This window comes from Chiloscyllium punctatum, chromosome 23 (genome assembly GCF_047496795.1).
Source record: "Chiloscyllium punctatum isolate Juve2018m chromosome 23, sChiPun1.3, whole genome shotgun sequence".
Lineage (NCBI taxonomy): Eukaryota > Metazoa > Chordata > Chondrichthyes > Orectolobiformes > Hemiscylliidae > Chiloscyllium > Chiloscyllium punctatum.
The window spans coordinates 39,582,172-39,600,963 of record NC_092761.1 but is presented as its reverse complement, the minus strand read 5'-3'; the positions used below and the strand labels follow the sequence as shown (position 1 = coordinate 39,600,963).

Sequence of the window (18,792 nt, the reverse complement as noted above, 5' to 3'; positions counted from 1 at the left end):
AACAAACAAAATTAATTCTGCATTCACGCAGAAGATCAAACAGTTGCAGAATGTGCCAGTTATTCTACTTTTTCATGTATTTCAGGGCTGGATGGAAACTGATGATTTCTTGACACAACAAAGAGTGTAATGAGATGTTGTCAGTGCACAGTGAGTACAGAATAATGTGCAAATACTGCCGGGTTAAAAGAAAAAAACTGAAAATAAAACATACAAAATTACTCTTTTCTATGTTTCCATTTTCTTTTTTCTCTTGCCTCGTCCAAAAGAATATAACATCACAAGCCACAAAGGTCACATGGTTGACGGCTAGACTTTCATTAAAATTGTTAAACAGGACAGGGTGTGTGCGAGATACTTCAGTCTGAGTATATGAATGCACTTCCTATAGGATTTACATGCATGGTATCAGCTTGATCAGAAAGTAAATTCTCATTGTTCACTGCAAGAGAAAATACTGCATGATGTCGAATGAATTCCAGTAAATTAGCCCAATTTGAATTGCAGGTTAATTACTCTTCCGAATATCTCACCATGATTTTGATTGGAGATGGAACAAATGCTGCTTTCAACAAATTGGAGGAATTAGAAAGCAGGCCAAATTTCAGACTGAAACAAATGTTGCAATTTAATTTGTTTCCAGAGAAGTAGGGATTCAAAAGCAGGACACTTCTCATACAAAAATGACTGAAATGAGACTTTGTTGTTAAATGGACCAAAGGACGTGCCAAAAAAAAACAAAGTCTCCTCCATTCAAACAGAAATACAAGTGACATTGGATACAAAATGAAGAAACTCTCAAATTGTGCTAAATGTTAGATTCCTTCAGTGCCCAGCAGTGGCTGATATAGACTACTGTACTCTGCACACATAATATTAAAAAGAGACTGAGCACAATTAAATTAAGCCTCGTGGAAAAGAGAAATGCTGGAGCATACCTATTCTGTCAATCACATAGGTTCAGTGTGTTTTTGCAGAGTTCATACAGAAAACTAAACTGAAATCCCACATGGAAAGACAGGACTAGTATCTGGTAAATATACATTCTCCTACCATGAAGCCTCCACCACCAGCTCCCCCACGCCCAATCCCCCAAACCACCGTCAATTCTTAAATCACAAAATGCAGAAGAAATTAAGACCCAGCTTCAAAACCTGAACAACCACTATCACTGAATGAATCACACAGTAACAGAGAATATTAGTGGCTGGCAGAGAATTAAGCTAATTTGTTACACTAGTAGAAACAGACAAGTACAGATTGATACCTACACTCACTCACATTGCAGAAATAGACAAAAAAAATTGATGATGACAATGATGTTCATAAGAGCACTCACACATTCACACAGCAGACGCTGGCAGGTACAGATCAACAATTAAACTCATTCACACATGTGAGAGGTAATTTCGGTTTAAACTTTAAGATGTGCCTGGACCACAGACTGATCTATAATAAAAGACAAAACTTTTGTTTCTTTTCTAAAACATTTTGTATACTCAAAAGTAGAATAGTTTAAATTGTGCAGAATGCTGACAATTTGTGAGCAGAGTAAAAACAAACAGGCCCTTGATTGATGAAACCATTAACACAGGCAGGGAAGAATGAGGCCTTGACTGATAATACTGCAGGGTGAGAGAAACAACTTTGGAGACTCTGAAGACTTTGTGATAAGGGTGCAAATCAAAGAATAATGATGTTTTTAAGAATGTGAACCTCATGGCTCGTTAGAGCCAGGGAGGGGAGGGTCTGGAGACATTTGTTGCAGACTTTGTGATAAGGGTGTAAATCGAAGAATAATGATGTTTTTAAGAATGTGAACCTCATGGCTTGTTAGAGCCAAGGAGGGGAGGGATTTGTACTGTATATAATGAGAAACTTTGTAAGCCTCAGCGCGCCTTTTACTCAGAAGGGTGCCCGACTCTGCAGACTTGCTAATAAAACTTTGTTTTCCTGAATTTGTCTAGAGCGATTATTAAGAAGCGATTTTCGTTTCTAACAACTTGGGGGCTCGTCGTCCGGGATCAACACTCCGGCCGCGGGGGGAGCTGAGGAAGGACATCGGAGAAGGTGCACCCTGCTGATTTCAGCAGTCCCTGATTCCTTGCTTGTCGCCCCGCGCGGCTTGAGCGAGTGATATCCGGGAGGCTCAGGAAAACAAAGGAGGGGTGTGGCCGAGGCAGTGGGGACGGTTAACGATCGAGTAATTTCGGTGCACCGAACCCAGGTAAGAAAAAACTTGCGGGGACCGTGTTTCCGGAGGCCTGGGGACCTACGGGGTGCCTGTGGATTTTTCTACAGAGACGTGGGACTCAGGTATCTAGAGACCGGGGCTTGCCTGTGAGGGATTTTGCAGAGACCGTGTTTGAGGAGGAACGTGTACCTACGGGGTGCCTGTGATCTGTGTCACAGAGACGTAGGACACAGGAATCCAAAGACCGGGGGTGCCTGCAAAGGAACCTGGGCGATCACGGGACTGAAGGTCCGGGAATTGGCTAAATTGTGATAGATTATCACGGGAAAATTACGAAGTCCTCGGCAATGGGAAATAAGGGATCTAAGGCGATTAAGGGATGGGCTGGGGTATGTTTTGTTATTTGTAGATAGAATAAGTATAAGTAGCAGGAAATGATCTTTGAAACATATGTTGTAAAATCCATATAAGTGGGAGCTTATAAAAATAATGGGTAAAGATGCTGCTGGGAGTTGTCCACAGACCCATCAACAGTAGCTTTCTTTGGGACAGAATAGTTCAGGGAGAAAATAAGGTGTGTAAAAAAACAGGCAGTATATTTATCACTGGTGATTTTAATTTTCATGTAGATTGGGAAAATCAAGTTGCCTAAGGAAGTCAGAAGGACACTTTTCTAGAATCATATGTTCTACATCCAAATGGGAATCAAGCTATTTTGCGTCTGATAATATATACTGAGGAAGGTTTAATACATGATCACAAAGTAAAAATAAACTCTAAAGGTTACAGTGACCATAATATGATAGAAGTTAGCATTCATGTTAAGAGTAAGAAACTTGGGTTGAAAACAACTGTGCTATAAACTCGAAGAAGGTAGGCATTGTGCAGAGTTAACTGGAGTGGACTCAGAAAGAAGTTTAATAGAAAAGACAACTAATGAACAACTGCACACTTTTATGAAAATAGTTCATGACTCCCAGTTTCCTCAGTGAGGAAAAATGATTCCAGGAAGGGAATATCAAAGAATGATTAACCAAGGGAAAAAAAAAACAGACAGAGTTGAAAGAAAAGTCATAAAAATGGAAAAGATTGTGAGAGAATCAATGTCTGGAAGGTATCAAAAAAAAACTTAAATTTTGCTGCAAACAAAAAAACATTTATGACAGCAACAGACACACAATGCATGAAAATTGGTCCTATCCACTTAATGATTCAAATGGTTAAACAAGCTTTTGGAGAACACAAAGGACATCATCTGAAAATTGGTTGTGCACGGAGAGAAATTGTATTATTGATAGCCACTGCTCGGATGTTATGCATTTTCCACCAAAGATATTTAATTGTGATTACTTTCCCCAATAATTGCATACAAATTAAGTCTGCAAAGGCTGCCAATTGTTATAACACCACCTTCTTGTGGTCTGTATGAAAATAGAATCTCTGTTGTATACTATTTATTATCAGGGAACACTGTTCCAACTACATGACAGAAAGGATAGCTGGCTTGCTTAACTGTAAGTATAACCTGTCTAAACAATAACTTCTCAGGATTAGTGACAACTGACTGAATTTCTGAATCATACGGTGCATTCTTGTAGTGTGCAGAAAACTGAGAAAGAACTCCATTAGCAGCTAAAAGGGTGTAAACTACTCAATGTATAAAACATACAGGAAACAGTTTGCAGAAAAATTCACCATTGACACGTTTAATTGCTACCATTCAAACACCCAAACTTCAGAAATGTAGGCCATCATTTACCTAACTGTGCAAATGTCCAAATCAACTGGGTTTACAGAAGCCCCGAGAAATTCTAAAGGACTGTTGCAATTTCAGGGAGGTGGGGGGATGGAATGGTGGAGAAGAGAGACCAACTGAAAATGATATTACTTTGAAGAGAGTTAAAGTTTCAATCAACCTCTTCAATTGTTGGTCCACCAGAAGGGTCCTTTCTGACTTGTTCTGAGAATGGCCCTTCGGGCATACCTCCCTGGTAAAGTTTGGCAATGATGGGCTTGCATATTTTTTTTTCAAATCTTTCAACTGCTGCTCAAAGTCCTCCTTCTCTGCTGTTTGGTTTGCCTCCAGCCAGGAGATGGCCTGGTTACACTTTTCGATGACTTTGTTCTTATCTTCCTCACTGATCTTGCCTTTCGTTTTCTCTTCCTCCACTGAACTCTTCATGTTAAATGCGTACGACTCCAGGGAATTCTTGGCTGTAATTTTCTCACGCTGCATATCATCCTGACCTTTGTACCTCTCCGCTTCCTGCACTATCCTCTCGATCTCCTCCTTACTCAACCTGCCCTTGTTATTGGTGATGGTGATTTTGCTCTCTTTGCCAGTGCTCTTGTCCACAGCAGAGACATTCAAGATGCCATTTGCGTCAATATCAAAGGTGACCTCAATCTGTGGTACACCACGTGGCGCAGGAGGGATCCCACTGAGGTCAAATTTGCCCAAGAGAACTCCGGAGGAAAGGTCTCCTGGCTCAGACTCCGCCGCTCGACTTCCTCTTGCATAAGGTGGAGCCCGGAGACTGGGTACTTGTTAAGACCTGGAAGGCCGAAAAGCTCCATCCGTGGTGGGAAGGACCGTTCCTGGTTCTGTTAACAACTGAAGCAGCTGTTCGGACGAAAGAAAAAGGGTGGGTCCACGCATCGAGGATAAAGGGGCCTGTTCCGTCTGAAGGAGAAAGTACTTGGACATGCGAGCAAGGGGACAAGCCGTTGGTGGTAAAACTGAAAAGACAGCAATTATGAACTCTACTTGGACTGTATTGGTGGGGATATTGATCAATTTACTCCTGTATGTGGGGGAGAGTGAGGGGAGATGTGACAAATGTCGACCTACAGTAAGACTTGGGATTCGAATCTACTCGGGATCATTTGTGTCCCATTCCTATGTGGACGATAGGTGTTACGATGTGAGTGCACGCCATGAATGTTGGGAGGATGGGAGACCCTATTATCAGGTATATAATAAAGGATACGGTGGCAAAGTCCGTGGATGCCCTAAAAATGACCACTGGGTGTGTGTTAACAAAGCTGGGCAGTGGGGCCTACCCTCCATGTTGCTCAAGGAACATGTGGACAGAGTCAGGGAGACCAGAGTACAGAATACTGTACGGAAGTTAGAGAAAGAGCAGGACCGTCAAAGGACGGTCGTTGTCTCCAAGGTGCCGTCTATATACAAGGAGGTAGAAGAGGAGATCAAACTTCCCGATGTAACACAGAACCTGTTTATTGATCTTACGTCTAGGATAGCCACCGTGTTAAATATTAGCAATTGCTGGGTTTGTGGGGGGCCGCATATGACTGAACAATGGCCGTGGTCTGGTCATAGCTTAGATATATGGGAGTTACATCAGTATAATTGGACACATGTCAACGAAAGAAAAGGACAGAGGTGGAGACTGACTAACAGCCCGGAAGGCCAGTTGTGTGTTGAAGGGAAAGGGAAGATTGAGGTGGGTATCAGCCCCTGTCAGAGTGTGTTGAATGCAACCACACAAGTCTGGTGGCCTAAGGATATCACATGGTACATTGCAAAACAGGAGAACCGCAATTGTGTGAGGCTGGGTGATGACTCTCGGTTTTGGAATTGTAGCGGCTCCGGCCCTTATGAGGGCATTCCTGGGGTAAAAGAGGTGTGGAATAAAGTTGCGAAACAGGGGGGGCCTGCTCCAGATGGCCTATTTTGGATATGCGGTAATCGGGCATGCTCCAAACTGCCCATGGGATGGGCTGGGGTATGCTTCCTGGGTCTAATACGACCTGCGTTCTTCCTATTACCCCGGGAGGAAGGCGATGATTTGGGGATTAAACTCTTTGACTCCCTCCGTAGGTCACCAAGGGATATCCAAGTCGGTGATTGGGGGGATGAGTGGCCACCGGCCCGGATTATTGAATACTACGGGCCAGCTACATGGGCACAGGACGGATCATGGGGATATCGTACTCCTATCTATATGTTAAATCGAATTATCAGGCTCCAAGCAGTCGTAGAGGTTATTACTAACCGGACTGCCCTGGCCCTGGAGTTGCTGGCTAAGCAGCAGGATCAGATGAGGGCTGCTATATATCAAAACCGACTTGCCTTGGATTATCTGTTGGCCTCGGAGGGGGGTGTGTGCGGGAAGTTTAACCTGACTAACTGCTGTCTAGAAATTGACGACAATGGTAAAGCGGTTTTGAAAATTTCCGATGAAATTCGGAAATTGGCCCATGTGCCAGTACAATCTTGGCGTCCTCTTAGTGGCATCGGATGGTGGGATGGTCTCCTAGGTGGTAGCTGGTGGCGCACGGCGTTGCTGGTGGTTGGGGGGGGGCATGATTCTTCTTCTCGTACTACCCTGCCTAACCCCCTGTATTCAGTTTTTAATTCAGAAAAATATTTCCCGACTCCAGGCAGTGGTGGTTCCACAACATGGGACGCGTGAACTTAAAGTGATGTTGCTGCGAAAGACCAAGGATTTCCCGGGCCCTTGAGGAGGGGGGGCTATATTGGTCAGGCACATCTTAAAGAAAGAAAAGGGTGGAATTGTGAGAGGTAATTTCGGTTTAAACTTTAAGATGTGCCTGGACCACAGACTGATCTATAATAAAAGACAAAACTTTTGTTTCTTTTCTAAAACATTTTGTATACTCAAAAGTAGAATAGTTTAAATTGTGCAGAATGCTGACAATTTGTGAGCAGAGTAAAAACAAACAGGCCCTTGATTGATGAAACCATTAACACAGGCAGGGAAGAATGAGGCCTTGACTGATAATACTGCAGGGTGAGAGAAACAACTTTGGAGACTCTGAAGACTTTGTGATAAGGGTGCAAATCAAAGAATAATGATGTTTTTAAGAATGTGAACCTCATGGCTCGTTAGAGCCAGGGAGGGGAGGGTCTGGAGACATTTGTTGCAGACTTTGTGATAAGGGTGTAAATCGAAGAATAATGATGTTTTTAAGAATGTGAACCTCATGGCTTGTTAGAGCCAAGGAGGGGAGGGATTTGTACTGTATATAATGAGAAACTTTGTAAGCCTCAGCGCGCCTTTTACTCAGAAGGGTGCCTGACTCTGCAGACTTGCTAATAAAACTTTGTTTTCCTGAATTTGTCTAGAGCGATTATTAAGAAGCGATTTTCGTTTCTAACACACAGCAGAAACTGGCAGGTACAGATCAATAATTGTGAGAGGTAATTTCGGTGCAAACTTTAAGATGTGCCTAGACCACAGACTGATCTATAATAAAAGACAAAACTTTTGCTTCTTTTCTAAAACATTAGACTTTTGCTTTTTTAAAACATTTTGTATACTCAAAAGTAAAATAGTTTAAAATAGTGTATGCAGTTTGTGAGCAGAGTAAAAACAAACAGGCCCTTGATTGATGAAACCATAAACACAGGCAGGGAAGGATGAGTCCTTGACTGATAAGACTACAGGGGAAGAAAGACAGCACCTATAGGAACATGGGAGGCATTTATTGCAGACTTTGTGATAAGGGTGCAAATTGGAGAAGAATGATGTTTTTAAGAATGTGAACCTCATGGCTCGTTAAGAGCCAGGAAGGGGAGGGTCTGGAGACATTTGTTGCAGACTTTGTGATAAGGGTGCAAATTGGAGAATAATAATGTTTTTAAGAATGTGAACCTCATGGCTCGTTAGAACCAAGGAGGGGAGGGACTTGTGCTGTATATAATGAGAAACTTTGTAAGCCTCAGCGCGCCTTTTACTCAGAAGGGTGCCCATTTCTGCAGACTTGCTAATAAACCTTTGTTTTCCTGAATTTGTCTAGAGCGATTATTAAGAAGCGATTTTCGTTTCTAACAACTTGGGGGCTCATCCGGTCAACACTCCGGCCGCAAGGGGAGCTGAGGAAGGACATCGGAGAAGGTGCACCCTGCCGATTTCGGCAGTCCCTGATTCCTTGCTTGTCGCCCCGCGCGGCTTGAGCGAGTGATACCCGGGAGGCTCAGGAAAACAAAGGAGGGGTGTAGCCGAGGCAGTGGGGACGGTTAACGATCAAGTAATTTCGGTGCACCGAACCCAGGTAAGAAAAAACTTGCGGGGACCGTGTTTCCGGAGACCTGGGGACCTACGGGGTGCCTGTGGATTTTTCTACAGAGACGTGGGACTCAGGTATCTAGAGGCCGGGGCTCGCCTGTGAGGGATTTTGCAGAGACCGTGTTTGAGGAGGAACGTGGACCTACGGGGTGCCTGTGATCTGTGTCACAGAGACGTAGGACACAGGAATCCAAAGACCGGGGGTGCCTGCAAAGGAACCTGGGCGATCACGGGACTGAAGGTCCGGGAATTGGCTAAATTGTGATAGATTATCACGGGATAATACGAGAAATGCAAAGTCCTCGGCAATGGGAAATAGGGGATCCAAAGCGATTAAGGGAAGGGTAGGCTTAAACAGGGACAATGACACATACCCCGGGGTACCTGACGATAGTCCGTTAGGAAGAATGTTAAATAATTGGAATCAGGGTGGGAGAAAAGGAAAATCTAGAAGGAAGATGGTAAAATACTGTGAAAAGTGGTCCCAGAAACCTATTCAGGGCGACTCAGTGTGGTGGCCTAGCTTCGGTACTGACGAAGACTGGGTCCGGCAAGCTCTCATTTTATATGTCAATTCAAAACCTGATGATAATCTGGAAGAAAGTGATTATGCCTTTTGTTGGCTACCGGTTACGATATCTTGCCAAATGCAGGCAACTAATGAAGACTCGAGAAGGCAGAAAGAATGGGAACCTTTAGATCACTTACCACCGCCCTACGTGACCCCGTCTGCCCCACAAAATGTTCCTTCGGGTGACGACGAGTCAGAGGAAGGGGAAGACAATGGGGGGAATCACAGGCTACCTCAGGGGTACAGACCAGATCTCGAGCTGGAAGGGGTCACGGACAAAACCCTACCTCAATTGCAATAATGAATCCACTCCAGGAAGTGCCCATGGGGGGCGAGGAAGGAAGGACGGGATATGTGAACGTTCCCTTGACGAGTACTGAAGTACGAAATTTCAGGAGGGAGATGAAGGGTCTACTAGAGGACCCCATGGGCCTGGCTGAACAATTAGATCAGTTCCTGGGTCCGAATACTTACACGTGGGAAGAGATATGTTCCATCATGAAAACATTGTTCTCTAGCCAGGAACGTCAGATGATACGACAAGCTGCGCTCTTGGTCTGGGAGAAAGAGGGGGGAGAAGGAGGGGAGCAGAAGTTTCCCCTCACCGACCCCGAGTGGAATAAGAACACGGAGGAAGGACGGCGCAACATGAGAGACATGCGGGAATATTGGATAAAAGGAATAAGACAGGCAGCCCCGAAGGGGCACAATTTTACCAAGGCCTTTGGTAATCATCAAAACCCGGAGGAGACCCCTACGGACTTCCTAGACAGGATTAGGAAGAACTTGCAGCAGTTCGCTGGGGTGGACCCTGAGACGGACGTGGGGCAACAACTCATACGGGTAGAGTTTGTATCAAAAGCCTGGCCGGACATACGAAAGAAGTTAGAGAAAATGGATGATTGGGATAGTAAATCTCTAAGTGAACTACTACGGGACGCTTAAAAGGTGTTTGTGAGAAGGGACGATGAGAAGCAGAAGAAGGCGACAAAGATAATGATGCAAACGGTGCAACAAGTGACAGCTGGAAGGAGGGAAAATGGGGAGCCGTGGCAGAAACAGGAAAGGGGAGAGTCGTGGCAAGAGCAGAGGAAAAGAGAACCATGGCCGGAACAAAGGAAGAGTGGAGGAGCGCGAGACCGCGACAGGGAAACGAGGAGGATACTCAGATGTTACTACTGTAATGAAGAGGGACATTTTAAACGGGAGTGCCCCCGCTACAAGCGGGAAGTGCGGTCGTACGCCCTGATGGAGGAAGATTAGGGAGGTCGGGGGTTCCTACCCTTGGGGCAAAAGGACTATAGACAGGAACCCCTGGTAAACTTGAAAGTAGGACCCCAAGGATCGGAGATCACATTTATGGTGGACTCGGGAGCCGAAAGATCAAGTATAATCCAAATACCCCCCGGCACCCGAGCAGGAGGAAAAGTTATGGGGATATCTGGAATTGGAGGACAGAAATTACAAGTCCCAGTGGTGGAGGACGTGGAAATTGGGTATGAAGACAGAACTACTAAACGAGACCTCCTTCTACTGCCATCGGCGGGGTTTAATTTGTTAGGAAGAGACTTGCAGGTCAAACTAGGGATCGGAACGGTACCAAGTAACGGGGAAATGGTGGTAAGATTGTTCGCCCTCACCGAAGAAGATGATCAACAAATATACCCGGAAGTATGGTACCGAGAAGGGAACAGAGGGGGTTTAAACATCAAACCTCTCCAAATCACCATGTTACCAGGAAGAGGCCCCGTAAGAAGGAAACAGTACCCGATTGCTATGGAAGGACGGGAGGGGTTACAACCTGTGATAGAAAGATTAATCACAGATGGACTACTGGAGGAATATATGTCCCCTTTCAATACTCCAATACTCCCTGTGAGGAAGCCGGATGGGACATATAGGCTGGTGCAAGACTTGCGGGGGTTGAATGAAGTAGTCCAGGCTAGGTACCCGGTGGTACCCAATCCCTACACGTTAATGAGTAAAATTTCCCCCGAACATGAATGGTTCAGCGTAATAGATCTGAAGGATGCCTTCTGGAGTTGCCCCCTTGACGAAGAAAGACGGAACCTTTTTGCCTTTGAATGGGAGAGTCCCTCCACAGGACAAAAGCGACAGTTAAGATGGACAGTCTTGCCGCAGGGATTCACGGAGTCACCCAACTTGTTTGGACAAATACTGGAGCAGATCTTAGGATTTCGGTGTAACGCGGAGAATCAATTGCTCCAATATGTCGATGATCTCTTGCTCTCAGGACCAAGAGAGGAGGAGGTACGGGCAGACACCGTTGCCCTGCTGAACTTCCTGGGGAAACAGGGCCTACGAGTCTCCAGGACAAAACTCCAGTTTGTGGAGCAAGTAGTAAGATATCTGGGCCATCAAGTCAGTAAGGGGCATCGCCGTATCACGCCAGAACGAATATCAGGGATTACGGGTATGCCAATACCCAGGACGAAGAAGGAAATCAGACAATTCCTGGGGCTAGTAGGATATTGCCGGATATGGATTGAAAGTTACACCACTTTAGTAAAATTCTTGTACGACAAACTGGGACAAGAAGGACAAAAGGTGGACTGGTCAGATGAGGAGGAGCAGCGATTTAATATTATTAAAAGTAAACTGATCCGAGCTCCGGTATTAGCTTTACCCACCCTGAAGGAACCGTTCCAGTTATATGTCAATAGCGCCGGCGGAATTGCCCAGGGCGTGCTTACCCAGCTGCGGGCAGGGAAACGTCAGCCAGTTGCATTTTTGTCAAAAATGTTAGATCCTGTCTCATGTGGATGGCCGACCTGTATACAAGCAGTGGCAGCTACGGCAATGTTAGTGGAAGAGGCCCGAAAACTTACCTTTGGAGGAAGGATCACAGTATATTCCCCACATTCGGTTAGTGCCATACTGGCTCAGAAGGCTCACCGCTGGTTAACAGACTCTCGCATCCTGAAGTATGAGACGATGAAATGCTGTTTGGATTACCATATTGGAGTAAGGTTGATGGATGTCCCACTTTACAAGGGGGAGATGTATTTGTCAGAAACTATTTACTGGCCTTATCCCGTTCTTTTGCAGAACTCCGGAGATTGGGTACTTGTTAAGACCTGGAAGGCCGAAAAGCTCCAGCCGCGGTGGGAAGGACCGTTCCTGGTTCTGTTAACAACTGAAGCAGCTGTTCGGACGAAAGAAAAAGGGTGGGTCCACGCGTCGAGGATAAAGGGGCCTGTTCCGCCTGAAGGAGAAAGCACTTGGACATGCGAGCAAGGGGACAAGCCGTTGGTGGTAAAACTGAAAAGACAGCAATAATGAACTCTACTTGGACTGTATTGGTGGGGATATTGATCAGTTTACTCCTGTATGTGGGGGAGGGTGAGGGGAGATGTGACAAATGTCGAACTATAGTAAGACTTGGGATTCGAATCTACACGGGATCATTTGTGTCCCATTCCTATGTGGACGATTGGTGTTATGATGTGAGTGCACGCCATGAATGTTGGGAGGGCGGAAGACCCTATTATCAGGTGTATAATAAGGGATACGGTGGCAAAATCCGTGGATGCCCTATAAATGAGCGCTGGGTATGTATTAGCAAAACTGGAAGGTGGGACCCATCTTCCGTGTTGCTCAGAGAGCAGGTTGACAGAGTCAAGGAGACCAGGGTACAGAACACTGATCGGGGGTTGGGAAAAGAGCAAGACCGTCAAAGAATGGTCGTGCTCTCTAAAGTGCCATCTGTATACGAACAGGTAGAAGAAAAGATTGAACTCCCTGATATTACACAAAACCTGTTTATTGATCTCACCTCTAGAATAGCCACTGTTTTAAATGTTAGCAATTGCTGGGTTTGTGGGGGGCCGCATATGTCAGAACAATGGCCGTGGACTGGTCAAAGCTTAGACATATGGGAATTGCTGCAAACCACTTGGACTCATGTCAACGAAAGGAAAAGCCAGGGGTGGAGACTGACAAATAGCCCTGAGGGCCAGTTCTGTATTGAAGGCAAGGGGACCGTGGAGGTAGGGATTAGTCCCTGTCAGAATGTATTGGATGCGACCACGCGAGTATGGTGGCCTGAGGATATTACTTGGTACATTGCAAACCGAGATCATGGCTCGTGCGTTCCAATACGTACTGATTCCTCCTCTGACAAGCTGGGGGCTGATTACTGGAATTGCAGTGGTCCTGGTCCTTATGAGGGCGTCCCCGGGGTGAAGGAGCTGTGGGATAACGTTGTGAGGCAGGGAGGGCCTGCTCCAGATGGCCTATTTTGGATATGCGGTAATCAGGCATACTCCAAACTGCCCATGGGATGGGCTGGGGTATGCTTCCTGGGTCTAATACGACCTGCGTTCTTCCTATTACCACGGAAGGAAGGCGACGATTTGGGAATTAAACTCTTTGACTCCCTCCGTAGGTCGCCAAGGGATATCCAAGTCGGTGATTGGGGGGATGAGTGGCCACCGGCCCGGATTATTGAATACTATGGGCCAGCTACATGGGCACAGGACGGATCATGGGGATACCGTACTCCTATCTATATGTTAAATCGTATTATCAGGCTCCAAGCAGTCGTAGAGGTTATTACTAACCAGACTGCCCTGGCCCTGGAGCTGCTGGCTAAGCAGCAGAATCAGATGAGGGCTGCTATATATCAAAACCGACTTGCCTCGGAGGGGGGCGTGTGCGGGAAGTTTAACCTGACTAACTGCTGCCTAGAAATTGACGATAATGGTAAAGCGGTTTTGGAAATTTCCGATGAAATTCGGAAATTGGCCCATGTGCCAGTACAATCTTGGCGTCCTCTTAGTGGCATCGGATTGTGGGGTGGTCTCCTAGGTGGTAGTTGGTGGCACACGGCGTTACTGATGGTTGGGGGGGTTGTGATTCTTCTTCTCGTATTACCCTGCCTAATTCCCTGTATTCAGCTTCTAATTCAGAAAAATATTTCCCGACTCCAGGCAGTGGTGTTTCCACAACATGGGACACGGGAACTTAAAGTGATGTTGCTGCGAAAGACCAAAGATTTCCCGGGCCCTTAAGGAGGGGGGGTTTATCTTGGTCTAGGCACATCTTAAAAAGAGAAAAGGGTGGAATTGTGAGAGGTAATTTCGGTGCAAACTTTAAGATGTGCCTAGACCACAGACTGATCTATAATAAAAGACAAAACTTTTGCTTCTTTTCTAAAACATTAGACTTTTGCTTTTTTAAAACATTTTGTATACTCAAAAGTAAAATAGTTTAAAATAGTGTATGCAGTTTGTGAGCAGAGTAAAAACAAACAGGCCCTTGATTGATGAAACCATAAACACAGGCAGGGAAGGATGAGTCCTTGACTGATAAGACTACAGGGGAAGAAAGACAGCACCTATAGGAACATGGGAGGCATTTATTGCAGACTTTGTGATAAGGGTGCAAATTGGAGAAGAATGATGTTTTTAAGAATGTGAACCTCATGGCTCGTTAAGAGCCAGGAAGGGGAGGGTCTGGAGACATTTGTTGCAGACTTTGTGATAAGGGTGCAAATTGGAGAATAATAATGTTTTTAAGAATGTGAACCTCATGGCTCATTAGAACCAAGGAGGGGAGGGACTTGTGCTGTATATAATGAGAAACTTTGTAAGCCTCAGCGCGCCTTTTACTCAGAAGGGTGCCCATTTCTGCAGACTTGCTAATAAACCTTTGTTTTCCTGAATTTGTCGAGAGCGATTATTAAGAAGCGATTTTCGTTTCGAACAATAATTAAACTCATTCACACAGCAGACACTGGCAGGTACAGGGCAATAATTAAACTCATTCACACAGCAGACACTGGCAGGTACAGATCAATAATTAAACTCATTCACACAGCAGAGACTGGCAGGTAGAGGTCAATAACTAAAATCATTCACAGGAGAAACAGGCAGGTATGGATCAAAAATAAAACTCAATCACACAGAAGAAACTGGCAGGTACAGATCAATAATTAAACTCAGTCACTGCAGAAACTGGCAGGTACAGATCAATAATTAAACTCATTCACACTGCAGACACTGGCAGGTATGGATCAATAATTAAACTGATTCACGCAGCAGAAACTTGCAGGTATGGATGAATAATTAAACTCATTCACACAGCAGAAACTGGCAGGTACAGATCAATAATTAAACTCATTCACACAGCAGAAACTGGCAGGTATGGATGAATAATTGAACTCATTCACACAGCAGAAACTGGCAGGTACAGATCAATAATTAAACTCATTTACACAGCAGACACTGGCAGGTACAGGTCAATAATTAAACTCATTGACACAGCAGACACTGGCAGGTATCGATCAATAATTAAACTCATTCACACAGCAGACACTGGCAGGTACAGGTCAATAATTAAACTCATTCACACAGCAGAAACTGGCAGGTACAGATCAATAATTAAACTCATTCACACAGCTGACACTGGCAGGTATAGGTCAATAATTAAACTAATTCACACGGCAGACACTGGCAGGTACAGATCAATAATTAAACTCATTCACACAGCAGAAACTGCCAGGTACGGATCAATAATTAAACTCATTCACAGCAGAAACTGGCAGGTACAGGTCAATAATTAAACTCATTCACACAGCAGACACTGGCAGGTATGGCTCAATAATTAAATTCATTCACACAGCAGACATTGGCAGGTACAGGTCAATAATTAAACTCATTCACACAGCAGAAACGGGCAGGTATGGATCAATAATTAAACTCATTCACACAGCAGACACTGGCAGGTACGGATCAATAATTAAACTCATTCACACAGCAGAAACTGGCAGGTACAGGTCAATAATTAAACACATTCGCACAGCAGAAACTGGCAGGTACAGGTCAATAATTAAACTCATGCACACAGCAGAAACTGGCAAGTACGGATCAATAATTAAAGTCATTCACACAGCAGACACTGGTAGGTACAGGTCAATAATTAAACTCATTCACACAGCCGAAACTGGCAGGTATGGATCAATAATTAAACTCATTCACAAAGCAGAAACTGGAAGGGACAGATCAACAATTAAACTCATTCACACAGCAGACACTGGCAGGTACAGGTCAATAATTAAACTCTTTCACACAGCAGACACTGGCAGGTACAGATCAAAAAATAAACTCATTCACACAGCAGAAACTGGCACGTACAGGTCAATAATTAAACTCATTCACACAACAGAAACTGGCAGGTGCAGAAAAATAATTAAACTCATTCACACAGCAGAAACTGGCAGGTACAGATCAATAATTAAACTCATTCAGACAGCAGAAACTGGCAGGTATGGATCAATATTTAACTCTTTCACACAGCAGAAACTGGCAGGTACAGATCAATAATTAAACTCATTCACACAGCAGACACTGGCAGGTACAGATCAATAATTAAACTCATTCACACAGCAGACGCTGGCAGAAACAGATCAACAATTAAACTCATTCACACAGCAGAAACTGGCAGGTACAGATCAATAATTAAACTCATTCACACAGCAGAAACTGGCAGGTACAGATCAATAATTAAACTCATTCACACAGCAGACTCTGGCAGGTAAAGGTCAATGATTAAACTCATTCACACAGCAGAAACTGGCAGGTCCAGATCAATAATTAAACTCATTCACAGGAGAAACTGGCAGGTATGGATCAATAATTAACCTCATTCACACAGCAGAAACTGGCAGGTACAGGTCAATAATTAAACTCATTCACACAGCAGACACAGGCAGGTACAGGACAATAACTAAACTCATTCACACAGCAGAAACTGCAAGGTACAGATCAATAATTAACCTCATTCACACAGCAGAAACTGGCAGGTACAGATCAATAATTAAACTCATTCACACAGCAGAAACTGGCAGGTACAGGTCAATAATTAAACTCATTCACAGGAGAAACTGGCAGGTATGGATCAATAATTAACCTCATTCACACAGCAGAAACGGGCAGGTACAGGTCAATAATTAAATTCATTCACACAGCAGAAACTGGCAGGTAAAGGTCTCTAATTAAACTCATTCACACAGCAGACACTGGCAGGTACAGATCAATAATTAAACTCATTCACACAGTAGACACAGGCAGGAACAGGTCAATAACTAAACTCATTCACACAGCAGAAACTGGCAGGGACAGATCAATAATTAACCTCATTCACACAGCAGAAACTGGCAGGTACAGATCAATAATTAAACTCATTCACACAGCAGAAACTGGCAGGTACAGGTCAATAATTAAACTCATTCACACAGCAGACACTGGCAGGTCCAAGTCAATAACTAAACTCATTCACACAGCAGAAACTGGCAGGTACAGATCAATAATTAACCTCAATCACACAGCAGAATCTGGCAGATACAGAAAAATAATTAAACTGAATTACACAGCAGAAACTGGCAGGTACAGGTCAATAATTGAACTCATTCACACAGCAGAAACTGGCAGGTATGGATCAATAATTAACCTCATTCACACAGCAGAAACTGGCAGGTACAGGTCAATAATTAAACTCATTCACACAGCAGAAACTGGCAGGTACAGATCAACAATTAAACTCATTCACACAGCAGACACTGGCAGGTACAGGGCAATAATTAAACTCATTCACACAGCAGACACTGGCAGGTACAGATCAATAATTAAACTCATTCACCCAGCAGAAACTGGCAGGTACAGATCAACAATTAAACTCATTCACACAGCAGACACTGGCAGGTACAGATCAATAATTAAACTCATTCACACAGCAGAAACTGGCAGGTACAGATCAACAATTAAACTCATTCACACAGCAGACACTGGCAGGTACAGTGCAATAATTAAACTCATTCACACAGCAGACACTGGAAGATACAGATCAATAATTAAACTCATTCACACAGCAGACACTGGCAGGTACAGGTCAATAATTAAACTCATTGACACAGCAGACACTGGCAGGTACAGGTCAATAATTAAACTCATTGACACAGCAGACACTGGCAGGTATCGATCAATAATTAAACTCATTCACACAGCAGACACTGGCAGGTACAGGTCAATAATTAAACTCATTCACACAGCAGAAACTGGCAGGTACAGATCAATAATTAAACTCATTCACACAGCTGACACTGGCAGGTATAGGTCAATAATTAAACTAATTCACACGGCAGACACTGGCAGGTACAGATCAATAATTAAACTCATTCACACAGCAGAAACTGCCAGGTACGGATCAATAATTAAACTCATTCACAGCAGAAACTGGCAGGTACAGGTCAATAATTAAACTCATTCACACAGCAGACACTGGCAGGTATGGCTCAATAATTAAATTCATTCACACAGCAGACATTGGCAGGTACAGGTCAATAATTAAACTCATTCACACAGCAGAAACGGGCAGGTATGGATCAATAATTAAACTCATTCACACAGCAGACACTGGCAGGTACGGATCAATAATTAAACTCATTCACACAGCAGAAACTGGCAGGTACAGGTCAATAATTAAACACATTCGCACAGCAGAAACTGGCAGGTACAGGTCAATAATTAAACTCATGCACACAGCAGAAACTGGCAAGTACGGATCAATAATTAAAGTCATTCACACAGCAGACACTGGTAGGTACAGGTCAATAATTAAACTCATTCACACAGCCGAAACTGGCAGGTATGGATCAATAATTAAACTCATTCACAAAGCAGAAACTGGAAGGGACAGATCAACAATTAAACTCATTCACACAGCAGACACTGGCAGGTACAGGTCAATAATTAAACTCTTTCACACAGCAGACACTGGCAGGTACAGATCAAAAAATAAACTCATTCACACAGCAGAAACTGGCACGTACAGGTCAATAATTAAACTCATTCACACAACAGAAACTGGCAGGTGCAGAAAAATAATTAAACTCATTCACACAGCAGAAACTGGCAGGTACAGATCAATAATTAAACTCATTCAGACAGCAG

The 18,792-nt window shown here is 44.1% G+C and overlaps 1 protein-coding gene and 1 pseudogene across 1 annotated transcript; one reads left to right on the top strand and one right to left on the bottom strand.

Annotated features, from left to right (window-relative positions):
- Window positions 1-1,399: 1,399 nt before the first annotated feature.
- Window positions 1,400-13,747, top strand: LOC140493946 (endogenous retrovirus group 3 member 1 Env polyprotein-like). Its single transcript, XM_072592897.1, has 3 exons — window positions 1,400-2,227; window positions 11,891-13,634; window positions 13,741-13,747. The coding sequence occupies exons 2-3, from the start codon at window positions 12,070-12,072 to the stop codon at window positions 13,745-13,747; spliced, it is 1,572 nt and encodes a 523-aa protein (XP_072448998.1). The 5' UTR covers window positions 1,400-2,227; window positions 11,891-12,069.
- LOC140493947 (heat shock 70 kDa protein-like) lies at window positions 4,102-4,742 on the bottom strand (annotated as a pseudogene).
- Window positions 13,748-18,792: the final 5,045 nt, after the last annotated feature.

Coding starts and splice junctions, on each gene's coding strand:
- LOC140493946 (XM_072592897.1), top strand. CDS start 12,070: ATGCGAGCAAGGGGACAAGCCGTTGGTGGTAAAACTGAAAAGACAGCA.